The sequence below is a fragment of the Cupressus sempervirens genome, chromosome 11, assembly GCF_028749045.1.
Source record: "Cupressus sempervirens isolate cs-2001-9-10 chromosome 11, ASM2874904v1, whole genome shotgun sequence".
In the NCBI taxonomy this organism is placed as follows: domain Eukaryota; kingdom Viridiplantae; phylum Streptophyta; class Pinopsida; order Cupressales; family Cupressaceae; genus Cupressus; species Cupressus sempervirens.
Genome location: NC_143128.1, coordinates 236225556 through 236244690, shown reverse-complemented (window position 1 = coordinate 236244690; position 19135 = coordinate 236225556). Strand labels below are relative to the sequence as shown.

Here is a 19135-nt window from a genome sequence, read left to right as displayed (position 1 = left end):
AATAATAAGAAAACAGAAGAAATCCATACCAGATACAATCTGACACGTGGCACTTGCCGTAACCCCTACGTACATAGGTCAACGATATTTTCCGCCGGCCTTTTGCTCGCGGACAACAACAATAAACCAATCGAATAATAACGGTCACATCCGGACGACATACAAATGTTCTCTTCGGTACTAACTGCCACGTGGGCAGAAGGTCCACAAGACTGTCGCGCATTCTTTTCCATTGACCAGTGAGGTGACATGTCCACGTCATGAGGCAGATGATTAATGGCCACGCGTCAACTAAACAATAGGACACCTGACGCTGACCCCTACCTTATCCAAAAAAACTGCCGTATTATCCACGCCACGTGTATTTTGCCTCATCCACCCATCTCCACGAAGTTGTACTAATAGACTGTGTTGTAGCATCAAACATCAGAAGTCCCAAACACCAAAAAAAATTATCAGCAGGGGGTGAAGGACTGAAGGACCAGTAGAAGGAAATAAATAGGTGGTGTTTTTTTTTATGATATAATATTTTTAGAGTTTATAGCAATAGTTTTAAGTTGTTTTGTAAATATTTTGGGTCATACTCTGTGATCTATTATCACAATAAAAGAGAGTTTCGATTCTTTTGGTTAGATTATATGGAGGATTGGAGCGTTAAATTTGCAAAATCTATCGAAGAATTCGAGCCTGTAAGGCTGTTGGGTTGCGGTGATATGGGGAATGTTATCTTGGTGAAGCATTTAGAGAGTGAGAAGCCTGTTGCAATGAAGGTGATTGATAAACAAGTTGTGGAGGAAAAGAAGAGTTTTAAGAGGGTTCAGACTGAGAGGGAGATTTTGTCAAAGTTGGATCATCCTTTTCTCCCCAAATTGATTGCTAAATTTGAGTCTACAAACCATTATTATCTTTTGATGGGTTATTGTCCTGGAGGAGACCTTAGTGTGCTCCGACACAACCAAGAAGATCAGAGATTTTCAGAATCTGCTGCTAGGTAACTAGTCCTTGTTTTAATGAATTTTAGAGTTACTACTAATATTTCTGATTTAGATTGTGTATGATTTTTCGTATAGATGTTCAGATCTCACCCTACAATCCATCGTCATTAATACTTAGTAACTCTAACTTGAAGTTCTTTTATTTATTTTTATTGATTAAAATTTTAAAGTTACACTTGAAGATATTTTGATCAAAATCTATTAAATATCTGTTTGTTTCAATATATGTAATATGAGTATGAATTTTATGTAGTCTATAAAATTGGTTGAAATCTTTTCAGATTTAGTTGTATAGAGGTTTAACAGATATTTCAAATTATATTAAGTAATCTATAATTGAACAGATATTTCAAATTATATTTAGTGATCTATAATTGAACAGATATTTCAAATCATATTTAGTGATTTATGTGAATGAAGTTATTTTGATCATAACATGAATATTATAGTTATGATATTGCTATCAAAATTTAACTGTATAATTTTTGAATCAAACTCATTGACCTATAATCATAACTTCTAGCAATAAATATTATAACTTTTATTGCCTTGTATCTTTAAAAATAATTACCTCTAAGATGTTTAACCTGAAATAGAACTTCCGTGCTCAGAATTGTCTCTAAACTGACCTGTGATTCTACTTTGCAAGATCTCTCTTTCTTTTAAAAATTACGAAGGAGAGCCATACTCCTGTATTGTGTAGCTGCATTTTTGCAATTACTAATCCATTACTACGTAGTCGTGATGAATGCCACTTAAATTAGAGTGTAGATGGCTAAAACTGGAACCTGTGTTTCTGACTGAATAGATTGTAGGAATGACATTTTTTAATGAATCGATTCATACTTTTATATGAATTTGATTCGATGGGAAGGTATTGGAAAAAAAAAAAAAAAAAAAAAACATCATATTGTAAAAGAGGTGATTATATATAACTGCTTTATTAGTTAATTGGATTAGATGTACTCATTGATTAATATAATATTCTTAAAATATTATGGTTCATAATTTTATTAGGGTAGTGTAAGTTAAATTATAATTTAGTTTAAGCATGGTGTTATTAAATTCTTCAATAAGATATTGCATAATTTTGAATGTTTGATGAAAAAATTATATTTTGATGGTTGAAAAGTTTAAATGTAAAAAAAGTGAAGCTCTTTTGGTGGGTGGGTTGGTGGGTGGGTGTGTGTGTGTGTGAGTGAGAGAGAAAGAGAGGGAGAGAGAGACGAATTCATATATAAAAGGTATTTGTAGATCTATTTATAAAATATGTAATATTTAATTTCATTGATTTCATTATGTTTTTTGTAGGTTCTATGCAGCAGAAGTAGTCCTTGCTCTTGAATACCTTCACCAACATGGGATATTGTATAGAGATTTGAAACCAGAGAATATTCTAGTTCAAGCCAATGGGCATATTATGCTCACCGACTTTGATCTCTCCATCATCGATGGTCTTCAAAAACGTAGGTCAAGATCCTTCCAAGAAGACAATAAGACTAGCAAGACAAGTTTCCAAAGGCCCTTTCAGCACAAGTTGAATCCCATGAGAGCCACAAATTGCATAGATCCATCCACTTCAATTCCAAAACAAGAGAATCTGGGAGGTTCATTTCCCAAATCTAAAAGCCTTAGAAATTACAAATATACTTGTCTAGACAATATCGAAACTAAATTATTTTTTGACCAATCTCATTCATTTGTTGGTACTGAAGAGTATGTTGCCCCTGAGGTCTTATGGGGCATAGGGCATAGCTATGTTGTAGATTGGTGGTCTTTTGGAATACTATTGCATGAGATGGTATATGGGAAGACCCCTTTCAAAGGATCCACAAGAAAGGAAACATTTTATAATGTCCTATGTAAGGAGCCACAATTATTAGGACCTTGGTCCCCTTTGAAAGATTTGATTCTACGTTTATTAGTGAAGGAGCAAAGTGAAAGGTTAGGATTTCACAATGATTCTCATGAAATTAAGAATCATGAGTTCTTTAATGGTGTTCAGTGGGATGAATTAGAGTTTGTGTCTAGGCCACCATTTGTGCCACCACCCTTTAGCTTTGATAATTCATAATCTATATGATTGATGATTTCTTCAAAATGAAAGGGAAAAATGTCAATTTTGAAAAGTATTCTAGAAAAAATAAAATTGTAAATGTGTTTCCCCGGTATCAATATTGCCCCAATCCTCACCTTTTTAAGCTATGGTTATTTTTAGAATATGCCTCATTTTAAACATTAAAATGGTCACTTTCCCTCAGAGTTTTAAAGAAATTTCACCCTTCAAATATCTTTGGCTTGTTCTCAGCTCCATTCCACCTTTTGAATTTTTTAATTTTGATTCCTGAGTCTCAAATTATCAATGGTTAATGAAAGACACCAAAATACATATTTTCAACCAAATCATTAACCATTAACCTTTAAAAAGGTTAAGATTCGAGGTCCAAAACACATGTTTTAGTTTGAAATCTTAACCTCTCCATCTAAAAAGGGTTGAAATAAATTTCCAAATACACATATTCCAAACCATTAACCTTAACCTCTTGTCCAAAAAGGTTAAGGTTAGAGGCTCAAAACATGTATTTTTAAGATGGTTATTAACCTTTTAGTTGATAAAAGTAAAGAAAATGAAAGGTAGAGACAATGGGTATAATGTAGAATCAAAGAAAAGGCATCCAAGTTTGACAAAGCTCTCAAATCTCCGATTGCAAATATATTGAATAGATCCCGTTCTATCGAAACTCTTGATTACAAAAGACTATCAAAATTGTCATGACTATCGATTGATAGAATGCCAAACGTGAGATAGATACAACTGTAGATGTCAATCATGAAAATATTTACAAGTATTGGGAAAGAAACCAAATCTTTTGACATGAGAGGACATGAATCATTTTAGCTTATTCAACCTGTTATTTTTCCAATGGAGCCACTAACTTTTTTAGCAAGACAATATATCATTACACCAAATGCAATGGATGTTTCTCAATGTTGATGTATCCCACTCTGTAATGGTGCTTTGGCAAGAGATATAAGACAGATAGATCGATCATGATAATTATCAAACAAAGGAACTTAACTATAAGTCTTAGGTAGTTGTTGTTAATCTAAGCATGTAATCTATTTGACATAATGACTGTGCCCATATGATAGTCTCAAGCACCTGGAATAGAAAATTTGAAGTTTTAGAGAACATGTCATACACTCCACCCAACTATTAGATGGTGAATAATACAAATGAATAAAGAGAGTCCATGCAGTGAGCAATGGGTTAGTTTGGGCTTCCAAGAGTTGAAGAGCGTTTGAATATAGAAGTAACAACCAGTAACCTAAGCATGCAATTTTCTTGAACAAATTAACCTCTACCATTTCCTCAGTCTAGCCTGGGCATAGAAAGATTGATTGGTGAATGATGAATCATGTGGGTAGAGACATTTGAATTTCAATTATTTATTTCATCTTGTTCATGAGCTCTCAATCCCTTCTCATGATTAGTGTTTGATGAGACCAAGATCATACATGTGATTCATGAAACATCATGTTTGAAGAAACATGGAGAACGCAACCCAAGTATTTGACACAATGCATTGAGAGCAGTGGGGTGAAGGCAGTGCACAAATTGTCTGACAAAATGATCTAGACTTCAACCCATGAATTTGGTCCTGAATGCTCATCAAACAAACAAAAAAAAGAGACATGAAATGGAAGCCATAGGTTTTTCTCCATATTCTATCCCGCAAGAAGACAAAGTCATAGGCGACACATAAGAGCTATTTGATTGAGTGCAAGTGAAGGAGAGAATGTGAATGAGTTCTATGCTAAATCAAATGCATAACATGTGGTTTGTTTTTACTAAGATCATACATGTGATTCATGAAACATCATGTTTGAAGAAACATGGAGAACGCAACCCAAGTATTTGACACAATGCATTGAGAGCAGTGGGGTGAAGGCAGTGCACAAATTGTCTGACAAAATGATCTAGACTTCAACCCATGAATTTGGTCCTGAATGCTCATCAAACAAACAAAAAAAAGAGACATGAAATGGAAGCCATAGGTTTTTCTCCATATTCTATCCCGCAAGAAGACAAAGTCATAGGCGACACATAAGAGCTATTTGATTGAGTGCAAGTGAAGGAGAGAATGTGAATGAGTTCTATGCTAAATCAAATGCATAACATGTGGTTTGTTTTTACTAAGTAATTCAATCCTCTTGCCCATGGATTTCCTTCATCTCCCAACCCACAACACTCGATGGGAACATAAGATAAATGCAAAGCATGGCATAGACAAAGCACACAAACTGCTTGCCAAAATGTCTATGTAAATTTGCGCATCAATCTTTGAAGGATTGAGTGGTATACTTTGAATGTGAAGTAGACATGTATGCTTTGAAATAAAGTGGCAACTTAATATACATTAGACCCAAAAGCATAAATACAGCCCAAATTGGTGTAATCATAAATAAAGGAAGAAGTTATATTTTGAAGGAATATCCAAGCTTCAGTGCATGCCGAAAGCCATAAATATTCATTAGATTACCTCAATAGGAAACTTTGAGCAATGCATGGATATTTTATGAATAGTTTTCAAATTGAATTGAGAAGTCTCCAAATTTCAAAGTACATTGAGGGAATTGAAAGCATTTAAAGTAATCAATAGAAAGATTAGCTGGTAGGTCATGAAATATAAATATCAAAGGCATGATTATGCTCCCATTTAAAAAAGTACACTTCCTAACATTTGCGATACCATTTTAGGAAGTGTTTGCCTTCAAGATTTTTGGTCATCTCTTGAGAGTGAGGATAGGACCCCTTTAGCCATAAAAATATGGCATAGCTCAAGCAGGAGGGCACCCCATCTCATCACAGTGCCCTGATCAAATGTTGGAATGCATGAAAGCCTATCATCCAAATACCAGGGTAGTCATTTCATCAAATAATAAAGTGATCATCCATCTGGATCCAATTTCTATTGCCATTTCTTTCCAATTACCTATCAAACCGTAATATGCCAACATCAATTTAAGAATCATGAAGGAGTACTATATGGAAAATCAAACTCAGTGTTTAAACACCATTGCTAGATCATGGCTCTTGCAACCAAGGAAAGGAAAATCTCAACTAGCCAAGTCCATCCACAAATCATCATTAAAAGAAGATATAACAAATATGGTAACTAGATATTAAGTAGGATAATAGGACTCCAAGTTTTGCATGAGTTTGAAGGTTGGATGTTCCTATTTATTAACATGGTATGCAAAGGGAAGCAACACATTGATTGGGCTGAAATTATCAGTGACTCACTACATAGGCAACTCATAGAACTCTAAGCAAATGATTATTTCTACATGACTTCTTATCTATTCTACGCTATTGCAAGCACCAAAAGTTGGCCTAGGCTTAACCAAAAAGGTATATATGATGATGTGGCTATTATTTACAACCATCCTCCTCAGTACAATATGACAATAGCCTACACCATTTCAGGAGAGTGAATGATGCATTCACAATGTTGACTATAAGAGAAATTCAGGGAAACATGGGACTCAAAATTTCACTAGAAGCAGTGATGGAAGTGTTTTCATACAGTTCCCAAAGTTCACTTATATTAGGTTACCCGCCTATGATGGGTATCCGCTTATGCTACCTAGATTTGTTGATGATAAATTGGTCTTTATAGAAATGTGCAGACAGATTAGTCAAATTAATAAGCTTTTCACTTGAATGGGAGGATAGATGAAATACATTTCCCTATCGGCATTAGATATTATAGTTGTGATACTACATTAGATGTGAGGAACATAGAGAGATCCATCACTAAAATTAATTTACATCTTTATACCATGTGTTTCCCTTATGATAGTAAAGGCTATGCAATTAATGAGTTAAAGCTAACCCATAGCCTTGGTCACTTTCTAGCTCTAGAAGATTTTTGGGAAGATTGTGAAAGTGATTTCAAAGTCAGGAAGAGAGATTGGATGTGGCTTACTATAAGGAAAGTAATAGACTTCAAGGTCGATATTGATGTGAAAGTTATAAATGATGATGAAGCTTCCTTGGCTGATCCCTTCTTCTATGAGAAAATTGAATTACTAGATCTTCCCCCTATTGATTGGTCAATTCAAGAGTTAAAAAGCCTAAAGGAAAGAACTACCTATATCCTTAAAAGAACAAGGGAATGGGTTAGTAGAATCAGAGTAGAAAAAGTGGCTAATGAATTTCAAAGTAAAGGTAGGAGAAGTAATCAAGGAGAATCATCTCAAATGGCATCGAAGGCAACTTCTAGTGAGAAATTGCAGCAATTGAATATGAGTGATCTAGATAAAGATGAAGATCTAAATCAGCCGACTAAGTTTATAGTCAAAAGAAGGGGGAAAAATTGAGAGGTAAATCTACTAGAGTGAATCAGGAAGGAAATGAACCTAATGAGAAGGGTCAAATAACCCCACAAATTGAAACATCATGCCGATAGATAATCAATTATCTAATTCAGAAGATTTGATGATGATTGCTAAAAATACAATAGGCAACATGCAAGTTTCACTTCCAGCTACTACACATTCATGGCTCCAAACTAGTCTCCAAAAGAAGAAGAAATTTGTTTAGATGATCCCACCTCCATTTGATGCAATCTCTCATTTTCTTTAGAAGCCTCCTAAAGTGAAAAAGACTAAAGTGATGTCTAGGTTGGTCGTTGATAAAACTTAGGCAATCTATGCGTAGAAATAGCAAAGCCTATAATAGAGAAGAATGTTGATGAAGCATAGGAGTTGGATTTCATTCTAAATAAGGTTGATCTTGGTCCATCTAGTGTAGAAGGAGATTTTTAGAATTTTGAATTGATTGCTACCCAAATGTTCCAAAGAGAAAAGAAAGAGAAAAGATCAAAGGAGCAACTCAAAGAGCTAGTTTAGTTGTTGGTGTCTTAAATCAATTTAGTTAGTAATTCTCCTAATGTGAAGGCAATATTTACTTCACCAACCTTAGTGGGCCCTGATGGTATTCTTGCTTATGTCGTTGTTAAAAGAGTAAACAAATACAAGTCACATGGTATGATGATCGAAGCTTCGATAAACAAAATGATAGAAGATGCTTCAAAACTCATAACTAGAGTGAAGGAAATATATGGAAAAGCCATTGAAAAAATACAAGAGATGTCTAAAGAGCTAGAAAGTAGTAAGGAGTAGAAAGTTGCCTGGCAAAAAGTAGCTAATGAACTACAAGAAATTTCCAAGTTGGATATAAACACCCTAATTCTTGAGAAGATTATTGCTGATCCAAGTGAGAATCTGACACGTATCTAGAGTAAAAGTATTAACTGGAAGATGATAAATATCAGGAAAGGGATCACTGAATTAAAAAAACTAACAGCTTCATGTGAACAGTTACAAATGAAAGTTACAGATGAACTAGTCTCTATTATCACAAGTGGAGCAGTAGTAAATGATCTTCAACATATTAATTTCCAATTTCTTCTTGATTCCTTCAGTATCAAAATTCATTCAGAAATGGAGAATCGAGTGTCAAATGCTGAAAGTATGATGAAGCTTAGTCTAGTCTCAATCACTCTGGAAGATTGCAATATTTCAGCCTATAAACAAGAGTCAAAAGAGATCTAGGATAAATACGTTATGACCAAACTCATGATGGAAAACATGTTCATTCCCAATTATGATTCAATGGTGATCATCCTCGATTCTTATAGGACTTTCCAGGATAAGTCAATCATGCCTAGATAGATAGAGTTCATAGCTAGAAGACTAGTGATTGGATATATATGCATTCTTAGTAATTCTAGCTTAAGTTATGTTTTTGGAGTTTTCCTTGTATAAGTTATTTTTAGTGAGGTTAATTAACCTCTCCTAAATTAAATATTTTGGAGGTAGTTATTAACCACAAAGGAGTAGTTCTTAACCTTTGCGTCTATATAAGGAGTCGTTTTTGGCTTTGTAAAAGGACTTTTTGGATTTCAGAAAAAGGGAACACTTATGCTAAAATTTTGATAAGAAGAAAAATTTTGGGAAGTATGTAAAGATTTTTTCTTCGACATTGAAAATATTTGTTATGTTCTTGGTGCAATAAAATAAAGGAAAATGCTATTCGAGTTCTCTTCTTTCAAAATCTAAATTGTTAGAAATATTGATTCTCTTTGCAATGAGCATTTTCATGGTATTTTGTAGATGTTTATGAATTTTTGGATCAACATTGTGCTAGTGACAATTCTCAAGTGTAGATCTTGATTGTTGTTATTAGCAGTTTTAAGTTAGTAGTCTAGGAAAGCTTTGAAGTCATATGGTGCATTCATCATCAATGACTTTCTATTGATCTTTTAAAGTTTGATTTCATTTTTATTTGAAAAACTTCAAAATTATATCATGTGAGGGAGCTACCCCTCTAAACACAGAGGAAGGCCACATATCAAGGGCCTATCCAAATATTGTGAATAGTTTGCCACATACACTCCGTTGGGCCATTTTCAAGTGACAAATCTATTTACCAAGAAAATAGTAATGGTCATCCAACTAGTGAATATTAATTTATGCTACAAGTAAGAACTGTTTATTTAAATTTACATTGAAAATAAGAGTTATTTATTAGTTGACATACTATGTACAATATGAAGTTTAAATGAAATACATAGGTGAAGCATGTATTATTAGCAACTATATAGATCACTTCAAGCACCAGAAACCATTTTCAAAACTAAGAACTTCGATTTTTTGGTGAATTGAGAACCTTGCACAAAATTCATCAAGGTGTGCAAGTGCGCAATGTGTGCAAGATGTGCTACTCCAAAGGTGCACTGGTAGTTAACTACTACTTCCTAATTTAGAGCTTTCCCAACATCAAAAACACATTCTGACAATAGTTTAACTCCTAGAAACATTTAGAGAAGGCTGACCTTCCATTCTTAGAGATTCCAATGACTTCTAGACCCTCTTGTAGCTTCTTTCTTCTTATCTACTATTTATTTCTTTATTTAAGGCATGTAAAGGCTCATGCACCCATTAATTGATTATAAAACAAGGGTGGAGACATACTTAGCACCTTTTAGAGAGTTAGTTTGTATATAATTAGATTTTTTAAATTAGTTTTAGGCATATATTTTCATTAAGGGATCTCTCACTCTCAACACAAAATGAGGAGACAATTTCTTATAAATTCAGGGATGTAATATGTATTCTAGGCCAATATTTTGATGCAACAATATATGCTTTTGGTGCTCTCATTCTGAGTATAGTTATTATTTCTGGAGTGTATTTTTTGTGGATTCATGATAATAATGGAGCCAATAGTTTTGTTGTGTTGATTTGATTGTGTGATATTTTAGTTCTGGTGTTTTTCCATGTGTTGACGAATTCTGCTGACGTGTAGAGTTGGAGAAGAGATCACACATTTTGTTCCTACATAGCTTCTTGTCTCTCATGAGCACACTTTCTATGGCCTTGCGATTTGGTAAAAAGTAAAACATCTTTTAGTTTTACTAAGTTTTCATCGACGATTGCATCAATGGATTTGATGAAGCACTGCTCCTACTTTTATTGGTTTCCTACCTAATATTTTCAATGATTTAACTTGTAGACATGTTGTTACCATGGTTTATGTCCATCAAGAATTTCCCTTTCATGTTTACTTTTATCTTTCGTTACCTTATCTTTGTTATTTTTTTCTTTGGCAACCCTTGGTTAAATTAGGAATTCATATAGTTGCATTGTTAGATTGCATTCATTAAAAAATAGAAAATATCAAAAAACATATCTTTTTTCATGGTTAATTTTGAAACAACAAGCAGATTGATCATCTTATCCGAAATTGATTTGAACCAGAAAAGGCCTCTTTGTGAATAAATACATTTATCTTCAACTGAGCGGATTCCAGTAGGTCACAAGATCACCCAAAACCATAGAGTTGATCTCAGATCAACTTTTCAAGAGAGCAGTTCGAAAGGATTCCTGTCGTTAAGCATCATGCAAAATTATACCTCAACACGTCTTTTTTAAAATAGCTTAGCATTTTCTATTGTAGAAAAATAAATCTTTAATGATTTTCTGGAAACACTCCAAAGGCAAGAACTTTGGTGCTTGCACCCCTTCTTTTTCTAATGCATTTTTACTATTATCAACATATTATTGCCTTATATCATCACCTCATATCATTTATGTAAGGCATCTATAAATATAATGAGTGATGATAGAATAAATTATAGAAACTTTGTAATGGACAATGTATTAAAGCATTAAACAATACTAATATGAAAAATATTATGTATGTTTATTATTCAACTTCTATGCATGTGATATGAAAACTATTGAGGATGTATTCTATTTTTCTATTTAAATATTAAATTTTATCTCTCTTTTTTAGTTAAGCATAATCTATTTGTTAATTTCTATAACTCAACAAATTAAATAGAATAGAAACAAAAATATTTTTTATATTTCAGATTTGTAATAGAAAAATGTCTATGTTAATTTTAACAACAATAACTAATAGAAATGAGATCTCAAGAAATCAATAATGAATAAAACATACATACACAAGAAATGAAAAGTGGAAAAACCTCCAATCACACTTTTATTCAACTTGAAAAGAAAGAAATCACTCAAAATATTACAAGATTTTCACAACAATTATTTCAAGCTCAAAATATACTCTCTTTCATAACACTCACTCCCCTTCTCAATGTGCCAAGAAACACTTTTTCTTTCAATAAACCAAGGATCTATCTTCCTCTTAATATGCCTAGAAATCTCTCCCTCTTCAGGAAATATCTTCCTCACCATTATCTCTGAGTACAAAGCCAATTTTCATGACAATAATTTAAAGAAAAAATTAAGATAATAGGTTTTTCAAGGGTCAATATTCAATATTGTCATGACCCACTTTGTGAAACTCCTATTTTAGAGGAATTTGTTAACACACTTTGACTTAGTTGAGTTGGTCAGTGGACATGAGTGGCATCTATGGGCTTTGGTGATCTTGAATTACCCAATTTGGACTCCTGGTTGATATGTTGTTTGACTTAGACACTAGCTGAAGTGTAGTTAGACTACAAGATCATGTATTTTTGTCTTCATGAGTTCTTTTGATTTAAAACATGTCAGATCTATGTGTTGATCAACTATGTGACTATGTTATTCTTCAAGATGTGTTTGATTTGATTCATAATGGTATTATGTATTGATATACTAGATTAAGTAATCATGACTTATTGCATACATGTTGTTATGGTACACTTTGATGCATAGAGATGCTATATGTGATGATGTTGTTATGTTTTATGATGATTTGATATGAAATTTTATGCAATACTAGCTTATTGGCTTGTTGCGAGTATTTGAGTTTGTGTAAGACTTAAGACGAGGGTGTGGCTGAGGTAGAGGACGCTAGCTCTTTAGTAAGGCTGGTATAGGATCATCTAGTGTACACACACATAGATTGTAGGAAATATATGCATTACTAGTCTTAACCTTACACTTGATTTGATCATGTGATTTATTTCAGTGCATAAATTTAAGTAAGGAAAGTAGACATGTAATCCACCATGCTTGAGAAAGTAACTATGTTTCCTTGAGAAAGTAATTACATTTCCTTGGAACATAAATGATTTTTTTTGTAAAATGGATGTGCAAGGATTTATTTATTTTCATAAACATTATTAATATATGAATATAGTGATGATATAAAAAAATTAGTCACTAGAAGCTTATTTTGTTTAGTGGTTTCAAAGTAAAGAACACACCTATCATGTTTCAGGGAGGATGGTTCAAAATCTATTGCACTTAACATGGAAATTAATGTTCTACTTGATGAGAGATACCACTTGTAAGCACAACTAGTGCATGAAGGAACTAGAAATTTATTTTGATCAACTGAAAAATTGTTGGGAAGGAATGAACGAACACTAGTGGTGTTTAAGTAAGATTATTATACTTGAGTAAAGTGTTCATCTAGTAGCGTATCCAACTAGGATTAATTAATATTATCTTTAATATAACAAACACCTTTCTTTCATTAAACACAACATGCAATAATTGTTTTGGGGAGCTATTCTTCATTTTTTTCTAGATAACCTAGTGAAAGTTGCAACATTAAAGATAGAAGATTGAACTCTTGTTGATATTGGAGAAAAGTGATAGAGATGCAAAATAGTCATTTTCATCACAACTCAAATTCAGGGGAAAGTCAGGTTGTTTGTTTGACTTCTGTTGTTAGTTCATTTTGTGGATAGTTTACACATGAACACCAAATTTTCTTAGGAAGATTATCATGTTATTTAAATTTTTGTAGTAGACTAAGAAATACTACTAGTTGGTAATGTGAGAAGTAGAAAAAAACATCTTTTCCTTGTATAGATCTAGCTGGAATATTTACCTTCCCTTTTTGAGTATCTTAGAAATGTCTCTATCCTTTAACAATTGATGTGTAGATTTTGTGAAACTTGGGTGTAATGTTTCTATATTTAAAACTAAGCTAGAATTCTAAGAAAAATAGGAATTCAATTGCCTAGACACTTGAAACCATAGACCAGAAAGAAATGTCTATACATGTCATAGTGTCACCCAATCTTTAAGCTAGTGATTTAAATCATGGTGGTCATGATTGTTGGATAGTCATTTATTTGATGCTATCTTTGGAGAATATAACAAAACCTTATCTCAAATATTTAAGAAACTAATACTTGAACCCATGTTGTGCTTAGGAAGTTAACTAAATATATCCTATGACATTTTGTTATTTTTTGAATAGTGTAATCTTCTTAAGTATTGTCATGTTGGAATATGCATATGAGCTTCTAATGATTTTAACAAATATATTCTATCATATTTTAGACCGAATGTTTTGGTTTTATTTTCTTCATTGAATCATCGCTTGTAATATGGAGGTGTAGAATTTATGGTGATTAATTTTTGCTGCAAAATTAATTTCAAGAGTATCAATTTTTAAATTCTTCTACTAGTTGTCAACACAGTAGGATATATGATTATTTGTGTGGCGTGTAGGATGGGTGAACTTTAGTTTTAAATTTATTTTTGAAATATTTGTGTATATGTGTTGTGAAGGAGAACATTCTTCTTAAAAATTAAGGTTTGAATCTCGAACTTGTTATCATGAGAGTCTTTGTTTTGATAATTAAAGATTGATTTTTCTATATCATTACTCTTATCAAGAAAAGTGTAATGCCCCGCTCGGAGATCCTTGGAACAAGGATGAAATATAGAAAGATTTTTTTTTTTAAAACCAAATGTAAGTGTACAAGATAACAACCTACACAAATCAAAAAGACCACAATGGAAGACTATCAAACATCCAACACCAACGGATCTCCAAACATCACCACTGACTAAAACATAACCAATAAAACATAAGAGATCAACCACGTTGAAAGACAAAAGAAAAATTTTGAAAATTGGCTAAGGCTGAAATCCTGAAGCCCTGAAATTTGGCTAAGTCTAAATTTCTAAAGCCCTTAAATTTCCTAGAATCTTTATCTTGGCCCATAGAGGTGTGGAACCTATCTCAAATGAATCATCACATATATTAAAATATATGTCAACTTATACTTAAACGATATATTTTAAACCCCTAGGATATCTATTTTGAACTAGGAAGGTGTAAAACCAAAAAAGGTGTCCAAAACCAATTTCCAAACTTTTTTATGACAACCCTAGATAGCCCCTATTTTTCACGCAAAGGAAAACGCTACCAGATTCTCACACGAGGAAGTGCATAGTGTCGCGTGAAGAAGTGCATAGTGCCGTGTGAGCAAGTGCATTCCAACAACATAAACTAGTGCTAGATTTCGTGCAAAGAAGTGCAAAGCTGCTTGAAGAAACACACCATGTCGCACAAAGAGTTGCATTCTTGCATGAGAAAGTGCAATCTCATGCGAGATCTTAAATCAGCACGCAAACATGAAACACTATAGAAAGCTATGAAAACTAATAAACAAAGTTCCTCCACACTGGGAGTACCAGATCCACATTTCAAAGCAACAACACTCGACATAAATAGAAAGAAACATCACAATAAACTGAAAGTAATATTACATTAAACATAAATAACAAACTAAGTACACGGTTCCTCCCAACCATAATAGCATCATCAGACCATTGTGGGCCCTAAGCATCCCCCCTGTGTAACATTCCCAAGCTACCAATCGAATCGTCTATACTATCATAACGAAAATGTCACTACTAAACATGCTACAAAAAGCAAAGGAAATCTAACATGCTAGTAGTAAAGCAGAAGATAATCCTATGAAGTAGATAACATCACCTACCACATGCTAGTCATCATAATAAGGAATGCGTTAAAAATAACATCATCTAAACATGATAAACATCCCAATGAAAGCATAATTCATAAGAAAGCATACTCCATAGACCGAAGTACCAAGTGAACACCTCCAACAATGATTGCACTAGGATACAAGGCCGTCTCTGTACACTGATCCCCAATAGTGGCGTAAGTAGCTTTGCCTTCCAACCATGTGGCACTCGTAGGTCCACACCCACCATGTTGATGGAGATAATGATCCAACCACAACCACACATGAAGCAAACATCCATGGCTAACACACACGCCAAGTAGTATGATGACTGAATCCAAGACTTAGACAATGCATAACTACAAGTACTAGTCAAACATCTCAAAGGGCTACTAAGTAGGGGCTGACATCATGGAGAGTCGCTTGGCATCCAAAAGCCCAAGCTTGGATCACATGTGGCAACACTCTCAAGGCACTCCCTTGGAACCATGACACGAATGCAAAACTTTACATTATCTTAAGTTTTATTACCACCCAATGTTTTATTTAGTTATCACTTATATAAAGCCCCCTCTAGCAACCCATGGTGCCATGATCGTTAGGTTGCAAGATAGAAGCCCCCTCTATATGCTACCCTACCAAACCCATGCTCATCCAATGATGAGTTCCCATAGGCATGCAAATTCCCAACCCAACCCTAATGATCACAATTCTGGAAATACCATGGAAGATTGGGACTCACAAGTTATCCGAAAATGTATGCGCATGTACTCCTATGTGGCGCACCACCATCACGAAGATCATAAAAAAGGACTAGATGAGAACACAAAGTAGAAATTCCCTCAACCAAAAATAGAATCGAGAGGACGGATGCAACATGCATCCCAATGCAAAAAAAGATGCAAAAGTGGTCTGAGAATATCCAAACGGATCATCCAGGTCCATGAACCACATTGTGCTAAGAAAACCTAAGAAAATTGGGTGGCACGCAAAATGAGGTAAAAACTCCAAATTTTGGAAAAAATCCAAAATTAAAACCCATTTGGCCTTTGGGTGCAAAAACCATAAAAATCAAAAAATAGCTAAAATTGGACATCATATGCAAAAATGGCCAACATAACGGGTCAAAAACCCAAACCCCCATTTCAAAAATAGGGAAAATGTTCATGCCCAACCAACCAGGTAGAACCAACAAACAAAAATGGAGGGGAACACTAGTTCTCAACTTCCTCACATACTCTTACCAGAAATAGAGCAAAAGCAATAAAACAAGAAAGCCCTACCTGTCAACAAATGGAAAAATACTAAAAATAACCAAATAAAACAAATACCCCATCGAATCTGCCAAAAGTGACAGCAAAGTAAGGTCTTCCTGAGCCAGATCCAATGAGATTGATCTTGCAAAATTCCCACGCTCACAACTCCTAGAATGAACAAAAAGCCAATCCTTCAGAAGAGGATTTCTCAAATTTGCTCTCAAATTCTATTTCTAAAATGTGAGAAGTGAATAATGAATTCACTTTTCCAATACTTATTCACTTTTCAAGTGAATAGTCGATTCTGGAAATTAGCCAACTGGAGTAGCTAAAATCCAAATCGACCCAAATGAAAACAAGCTATTATTCATAATGGAAATTCACCTAAGGCAAAGCTGCTAGAAATTAAATCCAAAAAGATCTAAAACCCAAAAATCCAAAATCACAGAAAATCACTTAACACTTTCACGACAAAGCGAACCTCTAAATGCACAGACACACTTACTGTCTAATCACACAATGCAGATCAGTTTGGATTTACCAATCACTGAAAGCCTTTAATTAAAAACAACTACATAAGGATACATCGACCATACAGGAATGACATTGGAAAAATATGAATAGCTAAATCACTATCTCCATGTGCCACTGCCAGGGATATAATTCCTGCACACTAAAACACATGATCAAGTGCAATTGCATATAATATCATAGCCAAAGCAACATGTATTAAAATATCTATTTAATCCATTTACATCACTCACATTCACAAAAAGCATAAAAATACAAGAACGAAGTAAATCACCATAACATAAAAATCCATCACATAACATAACCAACAATTATGTCTAAATAAACCATATTACGAGATATCATCTTAGATCTATTGTCGCCTAAAAATAGCATCAACATGCAGATATGATAAACTGAACAACATAGCAGTAAAGCATCTATGGTATTGAATCAAAGTATAATATCTGACCCTTAGGTCATCTCAAAGTACATAAAAACAATAAGAGTAACAAGTATCTCTCAAATCAAAATAAACAAGGTATAGACTACAAACACAAGAGGCACTACAAAAAGGCTTATTTGTTATCAGCTATGTCTATCCAAATTTATATAGTTTTATGTTGGATATTTATAATGATCAAAACCAAAGATGAAATTAAATCTGTATAATATTCTCACCCTTTAAACACTTTTTAAAGGGATTTTTTTCATTATTACTGCCTTAGTAAAGGCCAGGAATGACTCAATGTTTTGTATACTATTGATAAAGGATGAAGAGATCCAAAGTTTATTTTATTTCAAGGTAGAAACTTACATTTTGATTTCTTTATAAACATAGTAGTCAATGTTTTATATTCATAAATGATTGTCATCAATTTCACACTTTGCACTTGGATTATAGTTTTTAGCCTAGGTGCAAATTGAGTTGTGCCTCGATAGAAGTCTTTGGTATATGCAACCGATGAGAAAAAAATGTGTTGTTTAGCAAGCCAATTAAAAAAAAAAAAATCAATTTTCATTCTTCAAAATCAACTTTTGTTAAAAATCTTCTTTCTTTGCACATTGAATCGTTACAAGTTTGTGCCAAATAAAATGTTCTTCCTTAGCTGAATTTACTGTGATCTATAAACCATATATGAAGAGGCTTATGGACCCTCTAAATTTTTCGAGATGTTTATCCAAAGATATTCCAAGGGGAATCATTTTTTTATCTAATACACATGGTGTATTTTTCTTTTCTTTTATACCATCATGATAATTGCTTCAATGCTTTCTGACATCTAGTAGAATATAAAATTATAGGACCCAAAATTTGGGTGTAGTTGGAAGATTTAATCTTGTTAATATTATTTCAATCCTCTTTTCCAAAGAGGTTAAGATAGCATGCTCATGGATGTATGGCAAGGGGATTATCTTATATCTATCAATCTTCTATTTACTTTGTCTATCGTTCTTTTGGATGTATTCAAAACAAAGATAAATTTTATAAAAGTTATTTTTACAAAGAATTAAACTTGATATTTTACACTTAGCTAAAGAATTAGATAAAAAAATGATCTTTGTTCAATTGATATTAGTTGGTAGATATTTCCCTTACTATTTATATAGGAAAATTATCGTCACATTTTTGGATGTATCCTCTGAGTCAAGCTCTTTATCTTTATAGCTCTTGATAAGTGATGCAGGAGCATCAGCACATGTAAGGATCCCTAAAGAAGACAAGATGGATTAAAGGAAAGGAAGAGTGTGAACCAACCAGTTGGTATGTTTTGAAGCCAATCATGGCCTTAGGAGGCTTGAAGAATGTTAAAGTTGTAATGAATCCTAAAGGGCCTATTAAGGACCTTAGGATCTCTAATGATGAAATAGGATAGAAATAAAATATGCTTTCAAATAAGTCTTTAGGAGTCTTAAAAGGATTTAGGATTGGTTAAATTTTTCTTGAGGACATTATAGACAAGTTTGAAAAGTTAAATAGTTGTTTATGCAATAAATTGTATGTTGGAGAGTTCAAATCTTTGAATCCCAATGGTTAGTTTATTTTGGAGCGAAAGTAGTTTTAAGAAGTTTTGGGCCTAAATAAGTATGGAAAATG

At 33.3% G+C, this 19135-nt stretch overlaps 1 protein-coding gene across 3 annotated transcripts; it reads left to right on the top strand.

Moving 5' to 3' along the window:
* Nucleotides 1–421: 421 nt before the first annotated feature.
* Nucleotides 422–11282, top strand: LOC149529037 (serine/threonine-protein kinase D6PK-like). Of its 3 annotated transcripts, none has more exons than XM_089808894.1 (3): nt 422–502; nt 634–991; nt 10827–11282. In XM_089808894.1, exons 2-3 carry the CDS (start codon nt 639–641, stop codon nt 10879–10881), a joined length of 408 nt encoding a protein of 135 aa, XP_089665020.1. In that variant the 5' UTR covers nt 422–502; nt 634–638; the 3' UTR covers nt 10882–11282. The 3 variants fall into 3 exon arrangements, with proteins under 3 accessions (XP_089665020.1, XP_089665021.1, XP_089665019.1); XM_089808895.1 differs by lacking the exon at nt 10827–11282 and adding an exon at nt 10375–10626; XM_089808893.1 differs by lacking the exon at nt 10827–11282 and adding an exon at nt 2307–3170.
* The last annotated feature ends 7853 nt before the right edge of the window (nt 11283–19135 follow it).

Excerpts from the sequence above, each read along its gene's own strand:
- LOC149529037 (XM_089808893.1), top strand. The coding sequence starts at position 639 with ATGGAGGATTGGAGCGTTAAATTTGCAAAATCTATCGAAGAATTCGAG. Across the intron at positions 992-2,306 it reads TTTTCAGAATCTGCTGCTAG|GTTCTATGCAGCAGAAGTAG; the intron begins GTAACTAGTCCT and ends TGTTTTTTGTAG.